Source organism: Salvelinus alpinus, chromosome 2, assembly GCF_045679555.1.
Source record: "Salvelinus alpinus chromosome 2, SLU_Salpinus.1, whole genome shotgun sequence".
Taxonomy (NCBI): domain Eukaryota; kingdom Metazoa; phylum Chordata; class Actinopteri; order Salmoniformes; family Salmonidae; genus Salvelinus; species Salvelinus alpinus.
The window spans coordinates 40407021-40435008 of NC_092087.1; the positions used below are offsets into that span (position 1 = coordinate 40407021).

Consider the following 27988-nt stretch of genomic DNA (forward strand, 5'->3'; position numbering starts at 1 on the left):
GCCAATGACCTTCTCAGCAGACCCGACAATCCGTTGCAGTGAGGATGGACTTGATGATGGTCGTTTAAAACTGTATCACCATGCATTCACCAAACATTGCACTGAGGAAAACAGATTTGTTTTATAGAAATTGTCGGATTGGGAACTACCATCGTCTATCAATTACAGAATCCCAAATTAATAAACTGGTCACTGTATTACCTCTTAATCAATAGTTTGTCACAAAATATATTTCCCACCCAAGGCACTAACGTGACATGATCTATAGGGCACCCCTTTTATTTGTAAATAAATATTGATGGCCACAAACCACACACAAATACTTATTTGTTTAAGCTACAAAAGATTCACGTAAGTTTATATAAAATCAGCAAAACTGCAACACTTTCTGTGGCATAGACAAAACCTCTTAAATTATAAAAGATTGTTCTTTGTAAAAAAAAAATAATCTCTGCATGTCACCACACACAGTGCAATGCTGGTAGTTGGTGCTCAGGGTTCTGTTTTTGATAAACCCACATCAGACAGAGGGCTAGGGGGCTAAAACTGGGGTGGTTCTCAACCGGTTTGGTCCCAGGGACAAACAAGCACAGGGTCATATTCATTAGTACCCGTAGTAGCAAAATGTTTTGCAACGGAAAATGAAAACAGTTTCTTATTGGGAAAGTTCAGGTAGTCCCTCCTTGCTTCAGTCTGTTTTCTTCCATTTGGTGCCTGGTGAATATAAACCCAGATATACCTCTTTGGAGAACTGTGTTGATTAAAAACATCCAATGAGAACATATTGAATTCATATAGCGTCTGAAGTTATCTTTACTTTTACTTAAGTATGACAATTGGGTACTTTTTTCCACCACTGTCTAAGTCAGCCTTTCTTAAAGATATGGGTCAGGACATGTAAACATTTTTAAATAAAGGGCACTCATTAAGATATCACATTAACATGGCTTAAGTCATAGAATTGCAGGACATTTGCTGTAAAACTGAAGAAATAAATATCTCTGCTCCATGGCAAAATGAGTAGAATTGCATGAAATGTGTTAAAATTGCTAAATGTTCTCTCCACCACATGGCATGTGTAGAATTGCAGGAAATTAACACTTAAATGTATCTACACTGTCAAGAGCAGTGCCACTAAAATGTTTTGCCCGCAAGGTGAAGAGGGTCTCCTCACCAAATCTCGCTTAGGGCCCCCAAATGAGGCATATTTTCATGAGCTTGAGTCCCAGGAAAACACTGAATTTCTCATTTGGGTCCCAGGCTGAAAAAGTTTAAGAACCCCTTGTGTCATTGATCCTATCTTGGAGGAAGTTTCAAACTAAGGATATGGCTTTTAACCACCTGTTTAAATACTTAGCATACCGTTGATTTGTCACTTTCACAAAACCGCCAATAGGACACACATTTTAGAGACAAGAGTTAAGGAACGAGTTCCATTCAGTATTAAGTACTGCACTTGATGGTAACCTTGCAAAAAGCCCTTGGTTGCACAGTACCTATGCACAGCAGTGGGTTGGAGTTAGTATGTTCAGACAGTCCCCTAGCTGTCACTTAGGCTGCGTTTACACAGGCAGCCCAATTCTTATTTTTTCTTTCTCCACTAATTGGTCTTTTGACCAATCACATCAGATATTTTTCAGAGCTGATCTGATCGGTCAAAAGACCAATGAGTAAAAAAAAGATCAGAATTGGGCTGCCTGTCTAAACGCAGTCTAATAATCAGTGACTCTGAGCTATCAAAGGCTCCTAGACTGCTGCCACTTCACATCCTCCGACTCAACGCTCTCACTTCACTTGTTTTGACCCTAAACATTTGAAAGGTGTTACTTCCCCTGAAGTTTAACCATGATTGACAGAATGACTAACATCTGACTTGACGAGGGTGGGCTCAGCCCTGGTATTGACTTCCTGTTCTAGATTGTGGCAATGTCTCAGCTTCCTGTTGCCTTTTTCTGACCCAAACGGCACCCTATTCCCTATATAATGTACTACTTTTGACGAAGGTCCGGTTTTCCAAATGCATCTTAAGGCTAAATTAATCATTAGAACCTTCATAGGCACATCGTTATATCTCCTTGCCGTTTCCCCAAAACCACAGTTATTAACATTGCACTTAAACACTTGTAATCTAATACCTGCCTCAGACCATTCGTAGAACAGCGAAGTGCGTCGTAAGATGCTTTTTTGCCCTCCCGCGTCACTTTATACACACAAGATCTCTGCTAAACATAGAATCACATCGTTTATCCGTATCTCTGTGACCGCTGATAACTTCAGAACAAAGTTGACTATAGTCGCCAATGTCTTTGCAATTGATACAAACAAGCGACGTATAAAACAATGCTTCAAATGAAAACCGAGGTGACTGCATTCAAATAAACAGTAGGCTATAGGCCTATTGCAATCCTATTGAAATACATGTACTGTTCAATCGAGTTCTATTTTGATCATTCTAGTCGGTCTATAATCTTTTATCGATATATTTAATGTGTAGCCTAACATGAGCAATGTTGATCCAAATTAATATTTGCAGCCGTAGGCAGTAATATCTCTGTAGGAGCTGATCCTTCATCAGTATTGTGAAATAATGTAAATGTTAAGGAAAGATTTGAATGGAAAAAGCTGATTTGAGCGCACCCTTTCTTTCGATCGTATCAGTATCGATACATGCTCCAACGACATTCTGTGTGGTGTTTTGGGAAACCCATGTTACATCTTCGGCCGTTGTAGGATAGAATCATTGTTAAAACACTCAAAAGCCTAATGCCCCGTTTACATCGTGACGCATTTCATTACGCCATCTTCAAGTAGTCTTGCCCCGCTACTGAGCGGACAAGTGTAGTGTTTGTAACACAAGATGGAGGAGAGCCCGTCTCTCTTCAGAGATTGCATTTCTTTTGAGTGATTGCTAAATATGACCTCTTCATTCAAGACAGAATAAATATGTTGTTTCAGGTGACAATAAACATGTTTTTGTTTAGTTACTTTTTCCTCAAATTTTATAGCAAGTCAAGCTAGATAGGCAAGGTTGAAGATAGCATTGTAGCTAGCGACCTCCATTAAATAATTAGAAAACAAACATCATTAGCATCTTAAACGGGAGGCAACAGTCATATAATTGGTTTAACAGCCAATGTGTATTATTTAACAAGGGGGCGTTGTTTCCACTCCGTTGTGGACATCCCCACTGAAAAGCATGACATCTGGCGCAACGTAATCGGAGTGCTTATTGGTAATATGAAGAGGTTTTGGAATCGCAACGCCCCCTTTCGGTTGAAGGCTCCGTTATGTCGTCTTTACTCCAGCCAGAGTCAGTCAAAGAACAGAAGAGGAACATGTGGTTTTCGGTCATGGCTTAATGGGATAGCTAGCAACTTGCAAGCAATTACCCATTCCTATAAGTGAGTATTTTAATAATGTTAAATACACATTGGCTGTTAAGCCAATTACAAACTCAGCAAAAAAAGAAATGTCCTCACTCTCAACTGCGTTTATTTTCAGCAAACTTAACATGTGTAAATATTTGTATGAACATAAGATTCAACAACTGAGACAAACTGAACAAGTTCCACAGACATGTGACTAACAGAAGTTGAATAATGTGTCCCTGAACAAAGGGGGGGTCAAAATCAAAAGTAACAGTCAGTATCTGGTGTGGCCACCAGCTGCATTAAGTACTGCAGTGCATCTCCTCCTCATGGACTGCACCAGATTTGCCAGGTCTTGCTGTGAGATGTTACCCCACTCTTCCACCAAGGCACCTGCAAGTTCCCGGACATTTCTGGGGTGAATGGCTCTAGCCTTCACCCTCCGATCCAACAGGTCCCAGAGATGCTCAATGGGATTGAGATCCGGGCTCTTCAATGGCCATGACAGAACACTGACATTCATGTCTTGCAAGAAATCACGCACAGAACGGCTGGTGGCATTGTCATGCTGGAGGGTCATGTCAGGATGAGCCTGCAGGAAGGGTACCACATGAGGGAGGAGGATGTCTTCCCTGTAACGCACAGCATTGAGATTGCCTGCAATGACAACAAGCTCAGTCCGATGATGCTGTGACACACCGCCCCAGACCATGACGTACCCTCCACCTCCAAATCGATCCCACTCCAAAGTACAGGCCTCGGTGTAACGCTCATTCCTTCGACGATAAACGCCAATCCGACCATTACCCCTGGTGAGACAAAACCGCGACTCGTCAGTGAAGAGCACTTTTTGCCAGTCTTGTCTGGTCCAGCAATGGTGCCTTTGTGCCCATAGGCAACCTTGTTGCCAGTGATGTAAGGCAGGTCCTCACCAGACAACAGGCCTACAGGCCCTCAGTCCAGCCTCTCAGCCTATTGCGGACAGTCTGAGCACTGATGGAGGGATTGTGCGTTCCTGGTGTAACTCGGGCAGTTGTTGTTGCCATCCTGTACCTGTCCTGCAGGTGTGATGTTCAGATGTACCGATCCTGTGCAGGTGCTGTTACACGTGGTCTGCCACTGCGAGGACGATCAGCTGTCTGTCCTGTAGCGCCGTCTTAGGCGTCTCACAGTACGGACATGGCAATTTATTGCCCTGGCCACATCTGCAGTCCTCATGCCAAAGTCACATTCACACAGATGAGCAGGAATCCTGGGCATATTTCTTTTGGTGTTTTTCAGTCAGTAGAAAGGCCTCTTTAGTTCCTAAGTTTTCATAACTGTGACCTTATTTGCCTACCGTCTGTAAGCTGTTAGTGTCTTAATGACTGTTCCACAGGTGCATGTTCATTAATTGTTTATGGTTCATTGAACAAGCATGGAAAACAGTGTTTAAACCCTTTACAATGAAGATCTTTGAAGTTTGGGGATTTTTATGAATTATCTTTTAAAGACAGGGTCCTGAAAAAGGTGTATCTTTTTTTGCTGAGTTAATATGACTGTTGCCTCCCGTTTAAGTTTGATGGTAATGACGTTTATTTTTTTAGGATAATCATTAGGTGGAGGTCGCTAGCTACAGTGGTATCTAAAACTTAGCCTATCTAGCAAGCTAGCTGCTCTGCAGTGCAAGCTAGCTTGACATGCTAAGACAAAACTTCTAAAGAAAGAAGTTGAGAAAAAAATGTAAAACATGTTATCACCTGAAACAATATTGAATGAAAAGGTAATATTTTGCTATCTCTCCTCCATCTTGCGTTACAAACACCAAACTTGTCCGTTCATTAGCGGGGCAAGATCTGAAGATCACATATCGTGTAATATGTGAGGATGTAAACAGTGGATCAGTTCCATTGCTATTGTGAAACCGGGCCCAGAGCTCTATGGACCTTGGTCAAAAGTAGTGCACTATACACAGAATAGGATGTCATTTAGGACTGTCATTATCTCTCACACTTGCTCCTTCTACTGTTGTACCTGCCTTTCAACTCACTGTGGACTTGATTACTTGTTGAACCTTAATGTTTCCTTCTCCGCTACAACTTTCCTATTAAAATGTCATGATTCAAGAGCTTGGCTTGTACTCTACAGTCCTTTCATTCCTCACTTCTCCAAGTTGATGTGAACCTGTAGTCATTTCAGATAAAAGAAACAAAAACAAATTAGCGTACAAGAATGAGATTTCTTAAAACACACTTTGAATGATCCAAGAAACTGAAAATGAGGGATAGAATATGCGTTTCCCAATAACATCTAGGGCATTTCTGGTATACAAAAGGTACGATTAGAAACTGCTGTTTAAGTTGATGATTGGAGCAGCTTTATTAGTCTTTGCAGCACTTAAACATTGCAAGGTGTTCTTGGAATGAAAGGGAGGGATACTTAGTACAGAACAACACATTATTTGGCCCGTAAACATGTTCAACAAATGCCACTTAGCTAGTGTGTCCTTCCATGTGCACTTTTTATTTTATTAAGGCCCAGTACAGTCAGTGATTTTCCAGTGTTGTGTGTATACACACACACACACTGGCAAGAAAAAGTGTGTGAACCCTTTGGAATTACCAGGCTTTCTATATAAATTGGTCATCAAATTTGATCTGATCTTCATCTAAGTCACAACAGAGAAAAATAGTGTGCTTAAATTAATAACACAAATTATTGTATTTTTCTTGTCTATATTGAATACATAATGTAAACATTCAGTGTAGGTTGGAAAAAGTATGTGAACCCCTAGGCTAATGACTTCTCCAAAAGCTAATTGGAGTCCACTAACCTGGAGTCCAATCAATGAGACGAGATTGGAGATGTTGGTTAGAGCTGTCTTGCACTATAAAAACACTCACAAAATTTGAGTTTGCTATTCACAAGAAGCATTGCCTAATGTGAACCATGCCTCAAACAAAAGAGATCTCAGAAGACCTAAGATTAAGAATGGTTGACTTCGATAAAGCTGGAGGGTTACAAAAGTATCTCTAAAAGCCTTGATGTTCATCAGTCCACGGTAAGACAAATTGTCTATAAATGGAGAAAGTTCAGCACTGTTGCTACTCTCCCTAAGAGTGGACATCCTGCAAAGACGACTGCAAGAGCACAGCGCATAATGCTCAATGAGGTTAAGAAGAATCTTAGTGTCAGCTAAAGACTTACAGAAATCTCTGGAACATGCTAACATCTGACAAGTCTACGATACATAAAACACTAAACTAAACAAGAATGGTGTTCATGGGAGGACACCACGGAAGAAGCCACTGCTGTCCAAAAAAACAACATTGCTGCACGTCTGAATTTTGCAAAAGTGCACCTGGATGTTCCACAGCACTTATGGCAAAATATTCTGTGGACAGATTAAACTACAGTTGAGTTGTTTGGAAGGAACACACAACACTGTGTAGAGAAAAAGACACAGCACACCAACATCAAAACCTTATCCCAACTGTAAAGTATGGTGCAGGGAGCATCATGGTTTGGGGCTACTTTGCTTCCTCAGGGCCTGGACAGCTTGCTATCGTCGATGGAAAAATGAATTCCCAAGTTTATCAAGACATTTTGCAGGAATAACGTTAGGCTATCTGTCCACCAATTGAAGCTCAACAGAAGTTGGGTGATGCAACAGGATAACGACCCAAAACAGAAGTAAATCAACAACAGAATTGCTTCAACAGAAGAAAATAGTCCTGACCTCAACCCGATTGAGACATCCCAAGAATATTGCTGAACTGAAACAGTTTTGTAAAGAGGAATGGTCCAAAATTCTTCCTGACCGTTGTGCAGGTCTGATCCGCAACTACAGAAAACGTTTGGTTGAGGTTATTGCTGCCAAAGGAGGGTCAACCAGTTATTAAATCCAAGGGTTCACATACTTTTTCCACCCTACACTGTGAATGTTTACACGGTATGTTCAATAAAGACATAAACGTATAATTGTGTGTTATTAGTTTAAGCAGACTGTTTGTCTATTGTTGTGACCTACATGAAGATCAGATCAAATTTTAAGACCAATTTATGCAGAAGTCCAGGTATTTCCAAAGGGTTCAACATACTTTTTCAACATACTTTTTCTTGCCACTGTGTGTGTGTGTGTGTGTGTGTGTGTATGTATGTATATATATATATATATATTTCCACACAGAGGTTGGAATAATACTGTGAAAGTGTGAAAATAATAATGCCCTTTTAGTGAAAGAGCTGTGAAAGTAAGAGCCTGAAATGTCAGCCTTTTTTGGTGGAATGGAATTTTGGCCTACTTGGTAACATCACCAGGTGGTAAATTAGTTAATAGACCAATAAGAAAATGTTCCAAATCTCTCTGCCAATAACAGCTACTTTTCAGTTTTCCCATCCCCACTCACACTACTGACAGTCCTAGCCAAAATCTTGCGTAAAAAAAAATTGCTCTTTGCTAAGAAGCTATTTTGGTAGAAAAATATCACAGCAACGTACTTCAATTGTTAAACAGAAAATATTTGATATTGTAATAAAAATGTATGCATTGGATCTTTAAACTATAATATTAAAATAACCACACAGGAGGACAGTTATTCCATGTTGTGTGTGTGTGTGTGTGTGCACGCAACCTGGTCTCAGAGCATTTTGTATTATTCTGTACGTAAAACTGAGACACCCCATTTAATATGATGAGTCACGTTTCGTATGGTATGAATTAATTTGTGGACTTCAAATGAAATGTTAGGAATTGGCTAAATGTATGATATGTTAGGAATTCTATCTAGGTGGCTAATGTTAGCTCGGCTAGGGGTTAGGGTTAAGTTTAGGAGTTGGAGAATGGTAGGTGGAAAGATTAACTAACATGCAAAGGAGTTGAAAAGTTGCTAATTAGCTCAAAAGTAGTCAGTGACGAGATTTTAAATAACCACCGGTCTTATGTAACCATACCAAACGTAATATATCATACTAATTTGAGTGTCTCGTTTTTTAAGTTTATTATGTTACGTCTAGTCTATGAGACCAGGCTGGGGAATTCATTTGAGGAATGCGAGGGGAGTCAATCCTTCTTCAGGTTCATATCCGTATTGGTCCTTGAACTCCACTTCTCTACTCCTTTACATTCTCAAGGGGTGCAACTGGCTTCTGTAGTATTTTTTTTTTTTAAAGGAACCACAACAGGGATCTGGCCTGAAATGCACTGAATGACAATATACACCAAAATGGAGTCAGGGTTACCATTCCTCACGGTCCCATCCTTCGACGTCATTCACTGCATTTCAACCATTTGTCACTTCCTCCTCATCCTCCTGGAAGTAAGGATGTTCTTGAGCGTTTAGGGCAGAGATTCTTCTTAGAGGGTCAAAGGTTAGCATTTTCTGTGGGAACAAACAGAACGGCTAGGTTTACAAATGTGACTCAAGTAGCAATTAAAAGTAGGGTTTGTCCTATCTTTATCATAGCTTTTACAGCTGTTGGTCTGGGTAAATAAATACACTTTTAGCCAGGATTCACATATACAATTTTACCATTTAGCATTTCAACACTCCCAAAAATTAATTTTTTGACCAAACAGAATACACCCCACAGCTGGTTAGAAAACCAAAAGTTTCACCAAAAGCAGCTCTGCCCCCTGCTCATTGATCTCAGGAACGTAGTCTGTGATTGGGCGGGGGCTGATAGGACTGAAGTTGTGTCGTGAGAGGGTGACATCAGCAGGCCACTCCTCCATGGGTGGCAGGCCAATCACACTGTTGAATGGCAGACAGGAAGGAACAAGCCAACCAGTCAGACAAGTGTTTCAGAAAGAATTAACAGAAGTTAGACTGATCCAAAGTGGCAAGGACTGAGTCCCGAAATGCACCCTATAGGCCCTGGTCAAAAGTAGTACACTATATAGGGAATAGGGTGCCATTTGGGATACACAGGTGGACATTTCTGCCCATACTCACTTGAATATCTTTCCCAGTTGGTCCATTTCAGAGTCTCCAGAGAACAACGGTCTACATGAGAAAGTTTGGATTTGGGTTAATGTGCTGTTGGCCAACTTCCCCTACTGTGACAAGCAGTACTGTCTGTCTCTCTGCCCCCATATAGTCTTATTTTACTGTGCTGACCTACGGCCATGTCTGTGGGAGATTACAGGGCCAGGGCTGACCCTCCCCTGTGTACACTGGTGTGGCCTGGCCGTTAGCGTGGAGCCATAATGATAAGAATCCCTGAGTCCTAGTTAATTGGAGTGCCCCAGCAGTAGACTGCTATACTTCGATTTGACCACCTGGTGGGACCATAATCATAGAAATTAGAGGTTTTTCTTGCTTAGTTTCCAATGTGGTAACTTGCTGGGTGGGATATAATCTATTAATCCAGTGGGCATCTTTTAGAATATCAGATTAACATACATACACATAATTTATATTACACAAAGAGAAAATTTAAAAATAAATGTCCCAGTATGTCAAATAAGCCTTCTCTGGCCCTGACCACTCACTTGCGTCGGAACATCTCAGCAAAGATGCAGCCCGTGCTCCAGATGTCCACCGGCGTGGCGTAGGTGGACTGGAGCAGGACCTCAGGAGGCCTGTACCACAGAGTCACCACCTAGGGCAGACATGGAGGAGAGAGACGTCAATGGAGGGGCAGTTGAGAGTAGGAGAGAGGTATGAATATTTATGCCAACTGTAAAGCATAAGTAAGCATTATGGTGAATACACATAGAGACCCTTTCCATTCTCAACCAGTGTGTATGTCTGTGTTCCTACCACAGGGGTAAGGGCCATGTGGCAACTGTAGATCCTGGCCAGTCCAAAGTCGGCCAGCTTAACCTGACCACGGCTGGTGACCAGGATGTTCTCTGGCTTCAGGTCCCGGTGCACCACACGGTTCGAGTGTAGGAATGACAGGCCACACAGCAATTGACGCATCAGGTCCTAACACACAGGGGGACACATTTAACATGTGTACCAGGCTCGGTCCACACAATAGTCCAACATATCCAGCCAGATAGAGGGCGACCTGTAGACCTGCCAAACACTGAAGGGCAGGGGCCAGTCAAGTGACAACAGCCAAGGTAAGATCATTTAAAAGTTTGTTTTGGATGTACCTTCCTTTTAACATGGTTTACAGGGACCTACTATGTTTATTTAACATGGTTTACAGGGACCTGAGGGGGCTTCTTACTCTGATGTGGCTGGGGGGCAGTCCTGGGGCGGGGGCCTTCTCTAGGTAGGTCTTCAGGTCCTGGTCCACGTGTTCAAATACCAGGGTGACTTTAGTCTCCTGATCTGTCCTCAGGGTGGCACACACGTCCATGAGCCTGATGTACAAACACACACACACACACACAATGAGCCTAGCGTACACATACAGTCAAACATCACACACAGACACGTCCATGAGCGTGTAGAGTGTGTGTGATAATCTGAACGTTCTATGGTTGAATTTAGAATTCCTCAAGGTTCTGTGCTTGGACCTCTTTGCTTGGACCTCTTTTCTCTCTTTATACATACTACCCCTTGGTAATGACATGCACTTTCATTGCTATGCTGATGACACACAATTGTATTTATATTTTAAACCAGACGATACTTTAAAGTCAGCCCGCCTTGAGGTGTGCATCACAGACGTTAAATACAGTTATAGTGCACTGGCACTGTAGCGTTTTTGTACATTATATTTAATGATCTCGAGAATGGATGTGCTCATGATGGCATTTAATGTCTGTTTTTATGTGGTGAAGCCAAACACAAATTTCCACATTACGTGGACAATAAAGTTTCTAATTATAAAACATCCAACTTCTTGCTTTTAAACTTGCAAGACTGAAATTATGGCACTTGGCCACAATAAACTCAGTGTCAGACCTCACCCTCAACATTGATGGTTGCCTCATTACACTAAACATGGTTGTTAAAAATCTTAGTGTCACCTTTGACCCCGGCCTCACTTCTGACCACTACCTTAAAAGCATATCCAAAACAGCATCCTTCCATATCAGGAACATTTCATCTCTCAAACAGATGCAAAGAAATTGGTCCATGAATTTGTTTAATCTCCCGTTGCTCAGACTACACTATTAAAAGCCTACAACTTGTACAGAACACTGCAGCTGGCATTTTAACCAACACTAGAAGGCACGAGCACATCATTCCAGTTTTATCAGCCCTACACTGGCTGCCTGGAAAGTATTGGTTTGATTTTAAGATCTTACTCTTAACATTTAAAGCACTGCATGGCCTTGCCCCCTCTTATCTGACAGACGTGCTCGTTCCACACAATCCAGTGAGGGTGCTCCACTTCCAAGGACAGTTTGAGTTGATGAATCTTGCACATCCCCAACTTTTAAATTAGTGCTCGTCCACAACAACACTGAAAAATTAATATAGGAGAAACACTGATGTGTGGGATCTCTTAATACACAGTCAAACAGACAAGCTCATGGTCAATCACCATCATTTGAATGAGAGGCGAGGCATGCCATGGTGAGCCAGTCACTAGCTAATAACCTTTATAGAACCTGCTTATCATAGACATACCAGTCAGTTTTTAGGCATTCCAAAGTTCTTATGCTATGTGGGCGTAGGGTTTCACAAGATACAGCTGATCAGGTCAAAACTAAAGTCACAGGCTACAAGTCGCAACAAAAACAACACAATGTGTCAATGAAAGCATTTGACTGTGTTTGTTCGTGTTTGTGCATGTTTACGCATTTCAAAAGGTGCTATTATGTGTGAAGTAGAAACAATGAACGTGTATGCGTGTGTAGCTTACGTTATTCCATTCGTTCCCTTTTTACCACTACAATTTTATGGTTGACTGAGACTGTGCGGTTTTGCCAGTTAATCCTAGATCTACACAAAAGATGGCGTGGGACGTGAACTAATCTCAAAACTAGACCTCTTTCCTGGCTGGAGAACATCTGACAATCTACGAACTATCACTATAAATAAAGGTGCAATGATTAAATGTGTTCTTCAAACCTCTTTAGAATGGCATGATTGCAAAGTTTTTGTTTACATTTTCAGCAATACCAACTACCCACTGAAGACATTCTTTAAAAAAAAAAGTACACTTGGTAAGACATAAGACTTTATACGGGCAAATAAAATTCATAGAATAAAAAGGAAAGTTTTACATCTTCTTAAGTCTGAGGGTGGCTTTAACCTTCTAGACTTGGAATTGTATGAACAGACAACCCAACCTGTTTACTTGCGACATATAGTTAAAATGCACTAAAGAGGAACAATGGGGACATATTGAAGATGCGCACACTCATCCCCAGAATCTTTTTACGTGTCTATTTTCAAAAGATATAGCTAAGAACATTAACAACTTCATAGTTAAGAACACTACTATAACAATACGGAAGAATATAAACATATCACTTCCTAAAACCACAACCTTATGGAACAGTCCTTGGATAGCTTTTCAGAATTCACAGATAAAAACTGTCCACATGGAAAACTAAAGTCATAGAAACTGTAAATGACTTGGTAACAGGAAATAGATTTATTTCCATGACAGAATTAAAAAGTAATTTTGGACTGACCAACGTAGATAATTTCAAATACATGCTACTTTAACAAAAAAGTTACATATCACCATTTTTTCTCCTTTTGGACATCAGAGCAACCTTGAGGGAATCTTATTTGAGTCAGGAAAAGGATGTTCATATGATATGTTTTGTATATCTTCCCTTGCAGAGAGCATATCCAACTGACAATCTCTTAGAAAACAAATTTACTATTGGAACCAAGACTTAAGAACTGATGTTGGCACAAGATGGTGGGAAAGTTGGAGCATAACTAACAATCACAGTTAACGAAAATGTGCGCTTAATTCAGTATAAACTAATGTATAGAATTTATTATACAAGAGACAAAATTAACAAATTCTACAACAACGGCAGAGTCATGTCTTAAGTGTAAAACTAATAATGACTCAATAATCCATGCTTTCTGGGAATGCTATAAAGTCCGGAAGCTGTGGGCAGAGCTAGAAAGTTTGTTGTCAGCAGTATTACAATGTAAACTTACTTTTAATCCGTCTGTCTGCATATTTCAAGACATGGCATATGGGGGTGTAGTGAGATACCCGATGGGTTGGACGATTCTCTTCTCATCACTCATCTTGAAAAAACATATACTAAAAACTTGGAAATCAATCAATCTGCCATCATTAACACAATGGAAAAATTGAATGATTTATTATTTAAATACTGAAAATGTGTGGGCTACGGAGAGAAACAAAATGGTGCAGTTTCAGGCCATGTGGCGGAAAGTGATGCGGGCGCTGGAGATGGGTGTGTGTGCTAGTGGGTCTGTGTAGGCATGACGTAGTTGATGTTTGTATGATGTTGTCGTTTTGTATTGTTTATAAAAAGAGTGCAAAAAAATGTATAAACATGTTCTTACTTGACCACGTTGGGATGATCAAACTGCTCCAGTCTCTTCAGCAGGGCCACTTCTCGGACCGTGGAGATAGGGAGGCCATCTTGGTCCGTCTGGACGCGAACACTCTTCAGGGCAACAAACTGGCCACTCTCCAGGTCCCGAGCCTTGTACACCGTTCCGTACGCACCCCCTCCAATCTCTGCCACTGGCTCGTACTGGACCCCACTGCCCTGGGCCATGGTCTGGTTGACAGACAGGCAGGCAGACAGAAAAATAGGTACATATGACTACATTTTCCTTCTACAGTAAGACACTGTCCCCTCCAATCCCCTCTGTCACCGTGCTCTCCAAAATGGAGGTCCACCTGTCTTAGATCCAGCCCCCTCCTACAATCTTTCACCTTCTTGTGCACTAGACCTCATTAGCTGGGGTCACCTCTGCATTCCAGAGCGGAAGAGGCTGTCGGAAAGTGCGTGTGTGTGTGACTGAATGGGGTTGGAATCTGACCTGATATTCAATGAGACAAGATTTCAGTCAACAAGACATTCCAGTGGTCAACCACACAGCACAGGCTCCCTGCAGACATAAATCGGAGAGGGGGAGAGAGAATGACTCGGAGACATTAGACATGAGACAGAATGATGCCAGCACCATGGCGCTTTGTATTCCATACAGAATTCCATGCAGAAATTAAGTTGTGATCAGTCTGCATACTGTACAAAGTATGTAAACAAGGAAGGAAGTAGGCTAAATGCAGGAAGAGTAGCCTAAGTCTCCTTATAACTAATGATATATGGGTAATAATGTGGCCAATGTTATATTGACAGGGTGTATGCCATATAAATTATGTTATCTAAGGGTACAAACAGTGGTAGTTCCACTGAATGGAGCAAAACGGAGGTTGGTTTCTCAGACAGAGATTAAGCCCAATCCTGGACTAAAAGGCTAATTTAATACAGATTCTCCACTGAGAATGAGTAAGGAAGACTAGGCTTGAATCCAGGATTAGTCTTAATCTGGGTCCTGGAAACAAGGCATAAATGCTTTTACCAAATTGCCATCCTTAGCTCCTCCTAGAGCCAGCAAGTACACAATAGGTGCGTGCTTAGCCCCCTCCTGTGCTCACTGTTCACACATGACTGTGTGGCCATGCACGCCTCCAACTCAATCATCAAGTTCGCAGACAACAACAGTAGTAGGCTTGATTACCAACAACGACGAGACAGCCTACAGGGAGGAGGTGAGGGCTCTCGGAATGCGGTGTCAGGAAAATAACCTCTCACTCGACATCAACAAAACAAAGGAGATGATCATGGACTTCAAGAAACAGCAGAGGGAGCACCCCCCTATCCTCATCGACGGGACAGCAGTGGAGAAGGTGGAAAGTTAAGTTCCTCGGCGTACATATCACTGACAAACTGAAATGGTTCACCCACACAAAGTGTGGTGAAGATGGCGTAACAGTGCCTCTTCAACCCCAGGAGGCTGAAGAAATTTGGCTTGTCACCTAAAACCCTCACAAACTTTTACAGATGCACAATTGAGAGCATCCTGTCGGGCTGTATCACCGCCTGGTACGGCAACTGCACCGCCCACAACCGCAGGGCTCTCCAGATGGTGGTGCGGTCTGCACAACGCATCACCGGGGACAAACTACCTGCCCCCCTGGACACCTACAGCACCCGATGTCACAGGAAGGCCAAAAAGATCATCAAGGACAACAATCGCCCGAGCCACTGCCTGTTCACCCCGCTACCATCCAGAAGGTGAGGTCAGTACAAGTGCATCAAAGCTGGGACCGAGAGACTGAAAACAGCTAGCTCAAGGCCATCAGACTGTTAAACAGCCATCATTAGCACAGAGGCTGCTGCCTACATACAGACTTGAAATCATTGGCCACTTTAATAAATGGAACACTAGTCACTTTAATAATGTTTACATATCTTCCATTACTCATCTCATATGTATATACTGTATTCTATACTATCTATTGCATCATTGCCTATGCTGCTCTGACATTGCTCATCCATATATTTATTATTATTCCATTCCTTTACTTAGATTTGGGTGTATTAGGTATTTGTTGTTGACTTGTTAGATTACTTGTTGATATTGTTCCACTAGAAGCACAAGCATTTCGCTACACTCTCAATAACATCTGCTAACCATGTGTATGTGACCAATAAAATTAGATTTTATTTAAAGGTGGTCAGTCTCATGGTTCACTGGTGTACACTATCAATAGGCCATGATGGGGCATATGCAATGCTACATCAAAGACCATCTGAAATTTGTTCTGATTTATTTACTGATGTGGTCCTATAATTCTACCCAAGAAAAAAAGGTAGGACAACTTTCATTGTTTAATCTACATACCTCCAATAAACTATTTAATTATATGTAGTTGTCCTAGTATTTTCTCATCAAATAAACTTCTAAGCAAGCAAAATTAGCTAATGCTATCAAAATATTGGACAGAGCTCGTGGCATAAAGCATGAAAACGAAAGCACCCCCTCGACACGTGGTGTTCCTCCATAGTTCTATTCTCAGACAACACAGAGAACAGGCCACAACACTTTTCAAACGCAGTTTAACATCTGACGTGGCAAAAAGTCGTATATGTTAAAACATGGTTCTATATTTATTTTTGGCATAGCAAAGCATGTTTTTAGCGGCAATAGCAAATTCATGCAACAAGTTTTGTAGAACTTGGGTGATTATGACTTTATGTAAACAGTGCCCCAAACTAGCAGGAATACATTGCAACAAGCGACATTTGTTTAAGAAGTATTTTACAAGATGTGAACATAATTTTAACTAAATTGTATGTAATAGGCTACTTACCACGTGTCTTCACGTTTTATTTAACGTTAGCAGGCTATACTGCTACATTTAGTGCATGAACGAAATCATGTTTTTCACTTGGTTCTTCTTATCAAACCACATTCGAGGTAGGTCACACAGATTTTACACCAAACTGGCAGAAACTGTTGCGGATGTCTTCGATCAAATCATTCGATTTAACTTCGGCCTTACTTCTTTTTTCTAAACACTCTGGTAAAGTGGAGGCGCTTCCTGTAGCCATGCAAGGCGGGGCCAAATATCCATATACCCTCTTAAAAAATCATGACAACTTTGCAGCATGTTTTTTATTTAGGTGGCCATCCAGTAGTACATTACACTCTGTAGAATGATACATCTGCCAATTACATGTTCAAGTGTTCATAAACATTATGAATGAGTAAGTGCACAGTGCAGAGAGAGGCAATAAGTGGGTATTTTAAAAGTATTGAATTATATGATGTGCTAATTCTTAGTATTTTTCCTCATGTAAGACTAAAAATGTGGTTTATTTCCTCCAAAGACAATGTATATTATATACATTGAAGAAGAGGGTGTGACTCCTTCGCCCCGGGCGCGCGCAGAGCTCCATGGCTCGGTGAATGAGGACCGTGCACCAAACCCCTCCCAGCTCTTTCTCACGCTGCGATTGGCGGGGAACTGCTGTTGCTAGGCTCATACACCAGCCCTGCATTCCAAATTAAGTATTCAGAATTAGTAATTTGACTTTTAGTTAAATTAATACTATACCGTATTAACAGAAACACAATTCATAGTATAGGGATATAAATCATGCCCTGGGCCTTTAGCAATAAAGTTAATCATCATATAAAAAAATAAACCTGAAATGACCAGACTTGGGAATATTTTTATATACTAGGCTAGGCTATAATGGTACGGTAAGATGTTTTTAGTGAAAATCTTTCAATGCATAATTGTCCAGTCCATACAAATAATCACATTCTTTACCCATCTGCCACTGAAGTCAATGGTCATGTTCCTGCCCCACTATGCTGCGTTCAAGACAACTCGGAAACTCAAATTTCCAACATGGAAACTTGTTATAGAAAGATGAGCTCCAAGTTTCCCACTTGGAAAGTATCAGAATCAACCAATAGGAAGCTCTACGTAAAAGATTCACGAACATTTGAAATAGGGAGGCTTTGGTGTTTCAGAGTTGTTTTGAAAGCACCACTAGAAGTTGCATTGCATCAACCAATGGTTGCGTGCCACATCATCGACTGTGCAGTCGGCATCAGATTGCAATATCATATGATGGGTTTAGCTGATAGTTAAACACATATCCAAGCGTTGTGATATCTGGCAGGCATCTGCAATGTAGTTGGACAGGACAACAACCAATGTCAGAGTCACAGATTACTTTTTTGTTCAATTGAGATGACTACTTCAAACTAAAGGTATTCCAGGGTCCAAAAAGTTGAACCCTTTCCGAAATGGACCATGGGCTTTCCAACCTGGACCCGATATGCATATATATATTTTTTTTTAAATAGAGAGACCTGTTCCGAACGGACCCGAAGAGTGAGGTAAGCAAGTGAGGGAAGCAAAAGAAAAGGCATTTTTATACCTACTTTTAACCGGGAACTGATAAAGTATGAGAGGAGGGATAGAGGTGCCGCTTCTAGCAGCCAGGGGAGTGGCCGTACTATGAGGTAGTGACAGGGTGAGCAGGGAGGGAGATTAGAGAGACACCAACCAACTAAGCCAACTCGAGCAATAGTAGACTAATAGCTGCCATAGCTAGGTTATTTATCATCAAATATGATTATGTAGTGCCTGTCTTGACTTCATCAAACCGGGAGAAGATAGTTGAACTAGCTAACGTTAGCTAGCTAGGCTAATTGAGGTTACAGTACATGCGCTTTCTCATCCTACCGTTACACATAACTCCATTCAGAATATTAAGTAGCAGCCTACCTGTTGACTCTTGGTCGTTGTAGCCTGTCCTTCTCCTTTAACTTTTAATTAATTAATTCTATTTTCCATGGATTAGTTACAGCGGTTAGAGTGTTTGGACAGTAACCGTAAAGTTGCTTGTTGGAATCCCCAAGGCAACAAGGTGGAAAAATCTGCCGTTCTGCCCTTGAGCAAGGCAATTAACTCCCACAACAACTGCTCGGTTGAATGCATTCAGTTGTACAACTGACTAGATATTCCCTTTCCCTAACAGTTTATAGGTAGTTGATGTCATCAATAGGCCTGATTGACAGTTAGCGTTAAGATATTCTCTTTATTTTGATAACATTGACATCTGAAAGGACCACGCCCAATATGTTATTCATAGTCTTCTCATCCACCTCCTTTTTACTCAATAAAAGGACTTCCTTTCTCAGATTACCCAATAGTAAAGCATCAGGGAAGTTGATCAGTTGTAATAGCTCCCCCCTAAAGCCATTCATTCAGCGCTGGAAGTTTTGGTGATACTGTAGACAAAGATGCAGGGAGGTACAGTATGCTTCTCCATTAACCTTTAACTGCAGTGGGCTAAATCAGGGTCACACAGAGTGTTTCTTGGTAGTCTTAAACAAATCTACTTTGAAACAAAAGTATACCCCTCATACACATGGTTATGGGCTTCAAATAAAGATTTTTTTTTTAAAGATTCTTCAAAGTAGCCACCCTTTGCCTTGATGACAGCTTTGCACACTCTTGGCATGCTCAACTGCATCATGCGTCACCAGGAATGCATTTCAATTAACAGGTGTGCCTTGTTAAGTTAATTTGTGGAATTTCTTTCCTTCTTAATGCGTTTGAGCTAATCAGTTGTGTTGTGACAAGGTAGGGAGGTATACAGAAGATAGCTCTATTTGGTAAAAGACCAAGTCCATATTATGGCAAGAACAGCTCAAATAAGCAAAGAGAAACGACAGTTCATCATTACTTTAAGACATGAAGGTCAGTCAATATGTAACATTTCAAGAACTTTGAAAGTTTCTTCAAATGCAGTTGCAAAAACCATCAAGCGCTATGATGAAACTGGCTCTCAAGAGGACCGCCACAGGAAAGGAAGACCCAGAGTTACCTCTGCTGTCATGATCGTCGTATGAGTGTGACCAAGGCGCAGTGCAGTATGCGTACATTCTCTTTTAATGAATGAAACACATTACAAAATCAACAAACGAAACGGGAAGCTATACAAATAGTGCAGACAGGCAACTAAACATAGACAAGATCCCACAAACACAAAAGGGAAATGGCTGCCTAAATATAATCCCCAATCAGAGACAACGATAAACAGCTGCCTCTGATTGGGAACCATATCAGGCCACCATAGATAACCCACCCAAGTCACCATCACGCCCCAACCAACACAGAGGAAAAACAGCTTACTATGTTCAGGGCGTGACATCTGCTGCATAGGATAAATTCATTAGAGTTGAGTTTGGGGCAGCAGGTAGCCTAGTGGTTAGAGCGTTGGGCCAGTAACCGAAAGGTTGCTAGATCTAATCCCCGAGCTGACAAGATAAAAATCTGTCGTTCTGCCCCAGAACAAGGTAGTTAACCCACAGTTCCTAGGTCGTCATTGTAAATAAGAATTTGTTCTTAAGTGACTTCCAAGGTAAAAAAATAAAATAATTAATTGCATACCAGATTGCAGCCCAAATAAATGCTTCGCAGAGTTTGAGTAACAGACACATCAAGGCACACTTAACCGGCATGGCTACTGCAGCAATATGCCATCCCATCTGGTTTGTGCTTAGTGGAACTATAATTTGTTTTTCAACAGGACAATGACCCAAAACACACCTCCAGGATGTGTAAAGGCTATTTGACCAAGAAGGAGAGTGATGGAGTGCTGCATCAGATGATCTGGCCTCCACAATCACCTGACCTCAACCCATTTGAAATGGTTTGGCATGAGTTGGACCGCAGAGTGAAGGAAAAGCAGCCAACAAGTGCTCAGCATACGTGAGAATTCCTTGAAGAATGTTGGAAAAGCATTCCAGGTGAAGGTGGTTGAGAGAATGCCAAGAGTGTGCAAAGCTGTCATCAAGGCAAAGGGTGGCTACTTTGAAGAATCTAAAATATAACACATGTTTTGATTTGTTTCACACTTTTCCGGTTACTACTTGATTCCATGTGTTATTTCATAGTTTTGATGTCTTCACTATTATTCTACAATGTAGAAAATAGGAAAAATAAAGAAAAACCCTTGAATGAGTAGGGTTGTCCAAACTTTTGAATTGTACTGCGTGTGTGTATAATATATCATGTCTGTAATGTCTACGTTAGTGTTTCAATTGTATGTCAATTGTAAGGTACTTTTGTCTGTAATGTCTTTTTTCGTTATGTGTCGGACTCCAGGAACACGAGCTTTCGCCAATGGCGTCGGCTAATGGGGATCCTGCACCTTCAGTGCTGTTCTATTTGTACTTAACTGGGCTTCTGAATGGTCCCATTATATAGTTCATCATCACCCAGTTGGGTCCGAACACCTATAATGGTTACATTCCAAAGGTGGCGAGCTCTTGTCTCAGTAAGTTTTTAGCACCATGGTGAAGTTGGACGCTCTCAGGCAAACGAACGCAGGACTCCATCCTGTCTGGTGCGTCCAGAGGGCCCTCTGCCAGGACCCTCCCCATGATGCGGGCGCATATGCCGGGTATATTTCACTCAGAATGGCTGGGTGCACTTACGGTAGCAGTAGAGCCACTGAGTTGGGATGACCATCTGTCCACCAGAGAGCTATCAGAGCCTAGTCAGCCTGCAGCCTGTCGGCCACTAGAGCAGCGATCAGAAAGATCTCCACGATGTTTGAGGGACCAAGATTTCCTTGCAATGGCTACTTTTAAGGAGACTCTTATAGGTCAGGGTTGTGGGGAAACCACCCTTATTAAGAGCAACCTTGACCTCTTGTATCCTATTTTGTGTCACGGTCACTATTATAGTAGATTATTCCACCACTCTATTTGTCTGTTTCTGATGGCAATATCTCAAAGCAGAAGCCAATGACAAAGTGGTTGGGCTAATTATTGATTTGTAAGGACTAAGGTTATTATAGTTTTTATTTTTATTCGTTTTTTGATTTTATTTTGAAATTCAATCTTAATGTGACTTGGATTTAAAATGAATAGCAGAGACTGGTGCAACAACAATATGGTGGAAGAAAACTCTTTTGCTCATGTTTACATCAATCCAATGCTATTTAATTTTAGTCTTAAATTGACCAGTTTCTCACAGCAGGACAATAATCCTGCTGCAACAGAAAATGAGAATTATTATGTGTATTATATTTGATGTACATCTTTGTAAGGGTTTATGCATTTTTCGTTAGTGCAAATCAAGTCTGAATTGTTAAAGTCGAAATTTCAAATTTTAGAAGCCTTTTTAAAACTTGATTACATACAAGTTTGCATTTCCTGCTGAGCAAGAAAATACCCTGCCACAACAGAGTGATCAAATTAAGATAGTATATCTGTACACTTAAGAAGAATCAAGTTCGCTATCTAGACGATTTCCCCCCCCTGTTATTAGTGATAGCTTGTGATTGCGATGCACAAACTAGGCCTATTTGAAAAAGCGCCATCTCCTGGCAGCATTTACCCACAAGATTCAGTAGTTTGAACACCCCCACCCCAAAAGCTTGAAAGCCATAATTTTTTATGTGAAATAAAACTGTAACTGAACAAATGTTATTATGGTTCTTATTTTATTTTATTTTGAAGCCAAAGATAATACTTTCAGTATAGTTTTAGTTTCTCAAACGGGTTTGTTAATTATTTTATTTCAGTTTACTAAATTGTTTTTTCATGATTAGTTTTCGTTTCAGTTTTCTTTTACTATAATAACCTTGGTAAGGACCCAGTGTAATGGGAAAATTATTATTGGATGTGAACTTAATGACCAGGGGAAAACAAGTCTTGGTGAATGTAATATTTCTGGTAAACAAGCTAGACAGCTGAACTGAGAGAGTTCTCTTAGTTTAAACCAGATGCATTGCCAGCACAATCTGTGTGCATTTGGTGTGGGTGACGTGGCTGAGTGCATAGACAGACTGTGCTCAGCCAGCGGAGGTGGTCACTGTGTATGTGTGTGTGTGTTTGTTTGAGTGTCTAAGTGTCTGTTTTTGTGTACCTGTGTTTGTACCGTGTCAGTGTGTGTGTGTCTTTATGAGTATTTTAGTGTGTTGGTGTGTGTATGTATTTTGTCTTTATGGGTTTTTGTAGATGTATTATTCAGACTGATGGTCACAAAGCTGCTCAACCCTCTGTAGATAACCAATGACACATATTGCTAATGTCTCAGTGACACAACCATGGCCCTCTTCCACCCTCTCTCTTTGTCCCTCTACCTTTGAATGCTACACTATCTTTCCCTCATCTTTCTCTCTTAAGTTGCTTCTGCTTTCTCCTACAGTAGTTATCGCCCTCTTAGTTAGCTAACATTGTGTGCTGTGTGCTGTGTGCTGTGTCTCTAAGACTGACAGAATCTCAGAGTTAGCATGCCTGGACAACCTGTTGGCCTTTTCACAGAACATTACGTTTTACATTTACATTTTAGTAATTTAGCAGACGCTCTTATCCATAGCGACTTACAGTCAGTGCATTCATGTTGTAGTCAATGTTAGCCTGTTGGCATGAACTGATGGAGCGTATCCAAACATCATGTTCTTAAATTGATAGTTTATGAAATGTGACACAGTCCTGCCTAGCAGTGTTTTTTTTTTTTTACACTCGTACAGACAGATAGAGCAGTGGTTGTCAATTTTCCATGACCTAAATCTCTTTTTCTTTCATACATCTGGGCCTCGCTGTCCTTTCGTGGCTCTTGTCCTCCACAAAATTATCTAATTTCAGTACTAATATGTCAGCAGATAATTGTACTGGTTACAATTCTATTCACAGTGCTGCACAATCTGACTGCTAATTTTTGCTTATACAGTACCAGTCCAAAATGTGGACACCTACTCATTCAAGGGTTATTCTTTATTTTAACTATTTTCTATATTGTAGAATAATAGAGAAGACATAAAAACTATGAAATAACACAAATAGAATCATGTAGTAACCAAAAAAGTTTTAAACAAATCAAAATACATGTTATATTTTAGATTCTTCAAAGTAGCCACCCTTTGCTTTGATGATAGCTTTGCACACTCTTGGCATATTCTCAAACAGCTTCATGAGGAATGCTTCCCACATGTGCTGAGCACTTGTTGGCTGCTTTTCCTTCACTCTGTGGTCCAACTCATCCCAAACCATCTCAATTGGGTTGAGGTCGGGTGATTGTGGAGGCCAGGTCATCTGATGCAGCACTCCATCACTCTCCTTGGTCAAATAGCCCTTACACAGCCTAGAGGTGTGTTTTGGGTCATTGTCCTGTTGAAAAACAAATTATAGTGGGACTAAGTGCAAACCAGATGGGATGGCGTATTGCTGCAGAATGATGTGGTAGCCATGCTGGTTAAGAGTGCCTCGAATTAAAAATAAATCACAGACAGTGTCACCAGCAAAGCACACCCACACCATCACACCTCCTCCATGCTTCACAGTAGGAACCACACATGCGGAGATCATCAGTTCACCTACTCTGCATCTTACAAAGACACGGCGGTTGGAACCAAAAATCTCAAATTTGGACTCATCAGACCAAAGGACAGATTTCCACCGGTCTAATGTCCATTGCTCGTGTTTCTTGGCTAAAGCAAGTCTCGTCTTCTTATTGGGCCTTTAGTAGTGGTTTCTTTGCAGCAATGCGACCATGAAGGCCTGATTCACTCAGTCTCCTCTGACCAGTTGCTGTTGAGATGTGTCTGTTACTTGAACTCCGTGAAGCATTTACTTGGGCTGCAATCTGAGGTGCAGTTAACTCTAATGAACTTATCCTCTGCAGCAGAGGTAACTCTGGGTCTTCCTTTCCTGTGGCAGTCTTCGTGAGAGCCAGTTTCATCACAGGGCTTGATGGTTTTTGCAACTGCACTTGTAGAAACTTTCAAAGTTCTTGAAATGTTCCGGATTGACTGATCTTCATGTCTTAAAGTAATGATGGACTGTCGTTTCTCTTTTTTTATTTGAGCTGTTCTTATTATAATATGGACTTGGTATTTTACCAAATAGGGCTATCGTCTGTATACCACCCCTACCTTGTCACAACACAACTGATTGGCTCAAATGCATTAAGAAGGGAAGAAATTCCACAAATGTACTTTTAACAAGGCACACCTGTTAATTGAAATGCATTCCAGGTGACCTCATGAAGCTGGTTGAGAGAATGCCAAGAGTGTGCAAAGCTGTCATCAAGGCAAAGGGCGGCTACTTTGAAGCGGGCCAGTGGCCATCGAAGGTGAGCATTTGCCCACTATAGTCGGTTACAATGCCAAACTGCAGTCAGGTCAAGACCCTGGTGAGGACGATGAACACGCAGATGAGTTTCCCTGACACGGTTTCTGACAGTTTGTGCAGAAATTCTTTGGTTATGCAAACCCACAGTTTCATCAGCTGTCCAGGTGGCTCATCTCAGACCATCCTGCAGGTGAAGAAACTGGATGTGGAGGTCCTGGGTTGTCATGGTTACACATGGTCTCTGGTGGACATTCCTGCAGTCAGCATTCAAATTGTGGCATTGTGTTGTGTGAAAAAACTGCACATTTTAGAGTCACCTTTTATTGTCCCTAGCACCAGGTGCACCTGTGTAATGATCATGCTGTTTAAGCAGCTTCTTGATACACCACACCTGTCAGGTGGATGGATTATCTTGGCAAAGGAGAAATGATCACTAACAGGGATGTAAACAAATTTGTGCACAAAATTTGAGAGAAATAAGCTTTTTGTGTGTATGGAAAATTTCTGAGATCTTTTATTTCAGCTCAGAAAACATGGGAACAACACTTTACATGTTGTGTTTATATTTTTGTTCAGTATGAATGTAAGAGGTAATACACAAAAAGGCCTAACATAAATCTCTCATGGATAATTGTTTGATTCCGTAAACAGATCTGCTGCTGGGATAAACTGTTTTTCATGTCATGTGATCATGGAAATCATGTGTCATGTGACCATATTTTCAATGCATTATTATTATTATTTATTTTAAACAATGAGCTTATACTTGTTTGTTTCTTTCCTATTTCCGTAGGCTAGTTTAAGGATCCGCCCCTTTTTCCCCCATTTTTGCCTAAAATGACATACCCAAATCTAACTGCCTGTAGCTCAGGTCCTGAAGCAAGGATATGCATATTATTGGTACCATTTGAAAGGAAACACTTTGAAGTTTGTGGAAATGTGAAAGGAATATAGGAGAATATAACACAATAATTCTGGTAAAAGAAAAATCAACTGTTCTTTTTTTTGTACCATGATCTTTAAACTGCAAGAGAAAGGCCATAATGTATTATTCCAGCCCAGGTCAAATTTAGATGTTGGCTACTAGATGGCAGCAGTGTATGTGCAAACTTTTAGACTGATCCAATGAACCAATGTATTTCTTTTCAAAATGTTGTATCAAGACTGCCCAAATGTGCCTAATTTGTTTATTAATAACTTTTCATGTTCACAATTGTGCCCTCTCCTCAAACAATAGCATGGTATTCTTTCACTGTAATAGCTACTGTAAATTGGACCATCCAGTTAGATTAACAAGAATTTAAGCTTTCTGCCAATATCAGATATGTCTATGTCCTGGGAAATGTTCTTGTTACTTACAACCTCATGCTAATCGCATTAGCCTACGTTAGCTTAACCATCCCGTGGAAGGAACACCGATCCCGAATAATATTTATTTTTCGGCTAATTTATTATTGAGTGAAAATCTTCTGTGTACATGCGAGGCGCACGTGGATCCAGCGCTCGGTAGGCTGCTGCATGTGTAGCGGCCCCTAGAGAGTTCCACCCAGCGTGACTCTCCGCGGGTGTCCGGCCGGGCCAGACAATGCTCATAATATACGCTTTACCCTCGCTTCCATATCTCTATGACTAATGTTTTCATCTGGCTGTGATTAAACTCTAATCCAGTTATGGCATAATTCATCTATTCAGACGTCTGATGCTGCTTGGTCGAGTTCTTTGAAATATGTTAAACATTTTATTTGTGGCATCAAGTACGACCTGGCTGAACTTCATGAAAGAACACCCCAGTGGTGGGGTGGCCAGTGAAGCAATGTGCATCATTACAACACCCATGTAAGACAAGACCCTAGTATCCGTTTAGGTGATAGGCCTAGACTTGTTTGAGAATGCTTTGAATAAACGATGCATAGGCACATGTTACAAGAGAGAGATATTTGATAGAAGACACACCCTATTGCAGTGGCAGACTACTAATGTCCGTTCTTGTCCATACAACGTTTAGATTTCCCGGGATACTCTGACTAACACGTGGCCGCAACGTCACATGGAAATCAGCACCTCGGACAGCGGCTTCTGCCAACGCGCAGCAAAACGGTGGAGCTTTTTTCCTTTGCCGATAGACGGAGGAAGGAATAATCATAAGAAAATGAGTGGACAACAACAATATAGATAAACACATCTGTGTTTCAATTCGGCTAGCATGCATTTCCATGGCAGGATCCTCCAGTTCTCAGATTTCGATGGAGGCACGTCTGCTGTCGGAAGCAAGTATTTCAGCGCAACCATGTAAATTAGCGTCTTATTGTTATTAATTGAACTGGTGTAATTAGTTATTGGTAGTAAACGAACCCGTTATTTGATGGCAAAGTTTAACTGGCGTAGCGAAGTAATCGTTTTGCTTCGTTCGCCTATTCTGTGGGTTTCTTCCCTGGCATCTTCGTTGTTCCTGGTTTGTGTTGTGCAGGAATCATTGCAGAAAGAATAAAAAAGCAGCATGGAAATTCAATGGCAAAGTGATGTGCGTTTTTCTACACATTTTTGGTGTCTCGTCCGATCCTGTTTAAAATGCAAACACGTTGGATAGTAGTGTCTCTCGGACTTGTGTGGAGGGGGAACAGTGTGGACGTAGTCTATTCTCTATCAGCCAGAAAAAACACGGTCAGGAAACAGGGGAAGAGAAAAACACGGTGATCTGATGGCTAGCATGCCATTGAGGGACAAACAAGAGAGATGATTGCCATCTCGTTTTAATTCCAACTGGCCTTTTTTTGTATGGACTAAACAGCTGAAAGCAGCACCCCAAAATGACTCGGTGGAATTACTCATGCCATAGCATTAATAAAATGTTATATTATACCTGAGACTCCAAAGCTCCTCCGAACCCCTCTCTATCTTGCTCCGCTCTCGTCTTGCGATAGAATATCACATTTTGGCTCAGAACCATGTTAAAGGTTCCCCTTAAATACAGCTCCCGTTAAATTCAAGCTTTGGCATTGTCCCATGAGTGACTGGGTCGAAAATGAACGTGAGGGGATTCCGTTCGATCTTATTGCTGTTTGGATATGCTAATCACTCACATTGAAAGCTATCGTGATGGTT

The 27988-nt window shown here is 41.1% G+C and overlaps 1 protein-coding gene across 4 annotated transcripts; it reads right to left on the bottom strand.

Moving 5' to 3' along the window:
- Positions 1-263: 263 nt before the first annotated feature.
- LOC139561126 (cyclin-dependent kinase 4-like) lies at positions 264-27862 on the bottom strand. Of its 4 annotated transcripts, none has more exons than XM_071378022.1 (9): positions 27747-27862; positions 13763-13983; positions 10530-10665; positions 10112-10279; positions 9841-9950; positions 9302-9352; positions 8965-9100; positions 8589-8728; positions 264-5531 (listed from the first exon to the last, which is right to left on the bottom strand). In XM_071378022.1, the coding sequence occupies exons 1-8, from the start codon at positions 27831-27833 to the stop codon at positions 8630-8632; spliced, it is 1008 nt and encodes a 335-aa protein (XP_071234123.1). In that variant the 5' UTR covers positions 27834-27862; the 3' UTR covers positions 264-5531; positions 8589-8629. The 4 variants fall into 4 exon arrangements, with proteins under 4 accessions (XP_071234123.1, XP_071234131.1, XP_071234114.1 ...); XM_071378030.1 differs by lacking the exons at positions 264-5531; positions 27747-27862 and adding exons at positions 14249-14317; positions 16587-16835 and having other exon boundaries at positions 5702-8728; XM_071378013.1 differs by lacking the exon at positions 264-5531 and having other exon boundaries at positions 5702-8728.
- Positions 27863-27988: the final 126 nt, after the last annotated feature.

Coding starts and splice junctions, on each gene's coding strand:
- LOC139561126 (XM_071378022.1), bottom strand. CDS start 27,833: ATGGTTCTGAGCCAAAATGTGATATTCTATCGCAAGACGAGAGCGGAG. Junction 10,666..13,762: donor GATCATCCCAACGTGGTCAA/GTAAGAACATGT, acceptor TTTGTACATCAG/GCTCATGGACGTGTGTGCCA. Junction 9,353..9,840: donor GCTGAGATGTTCCGACGCAA/GTGAGTGGTCAG, acceptor TTTCTCATGTAG/ACCGTTGTTCTCTGGAGACT.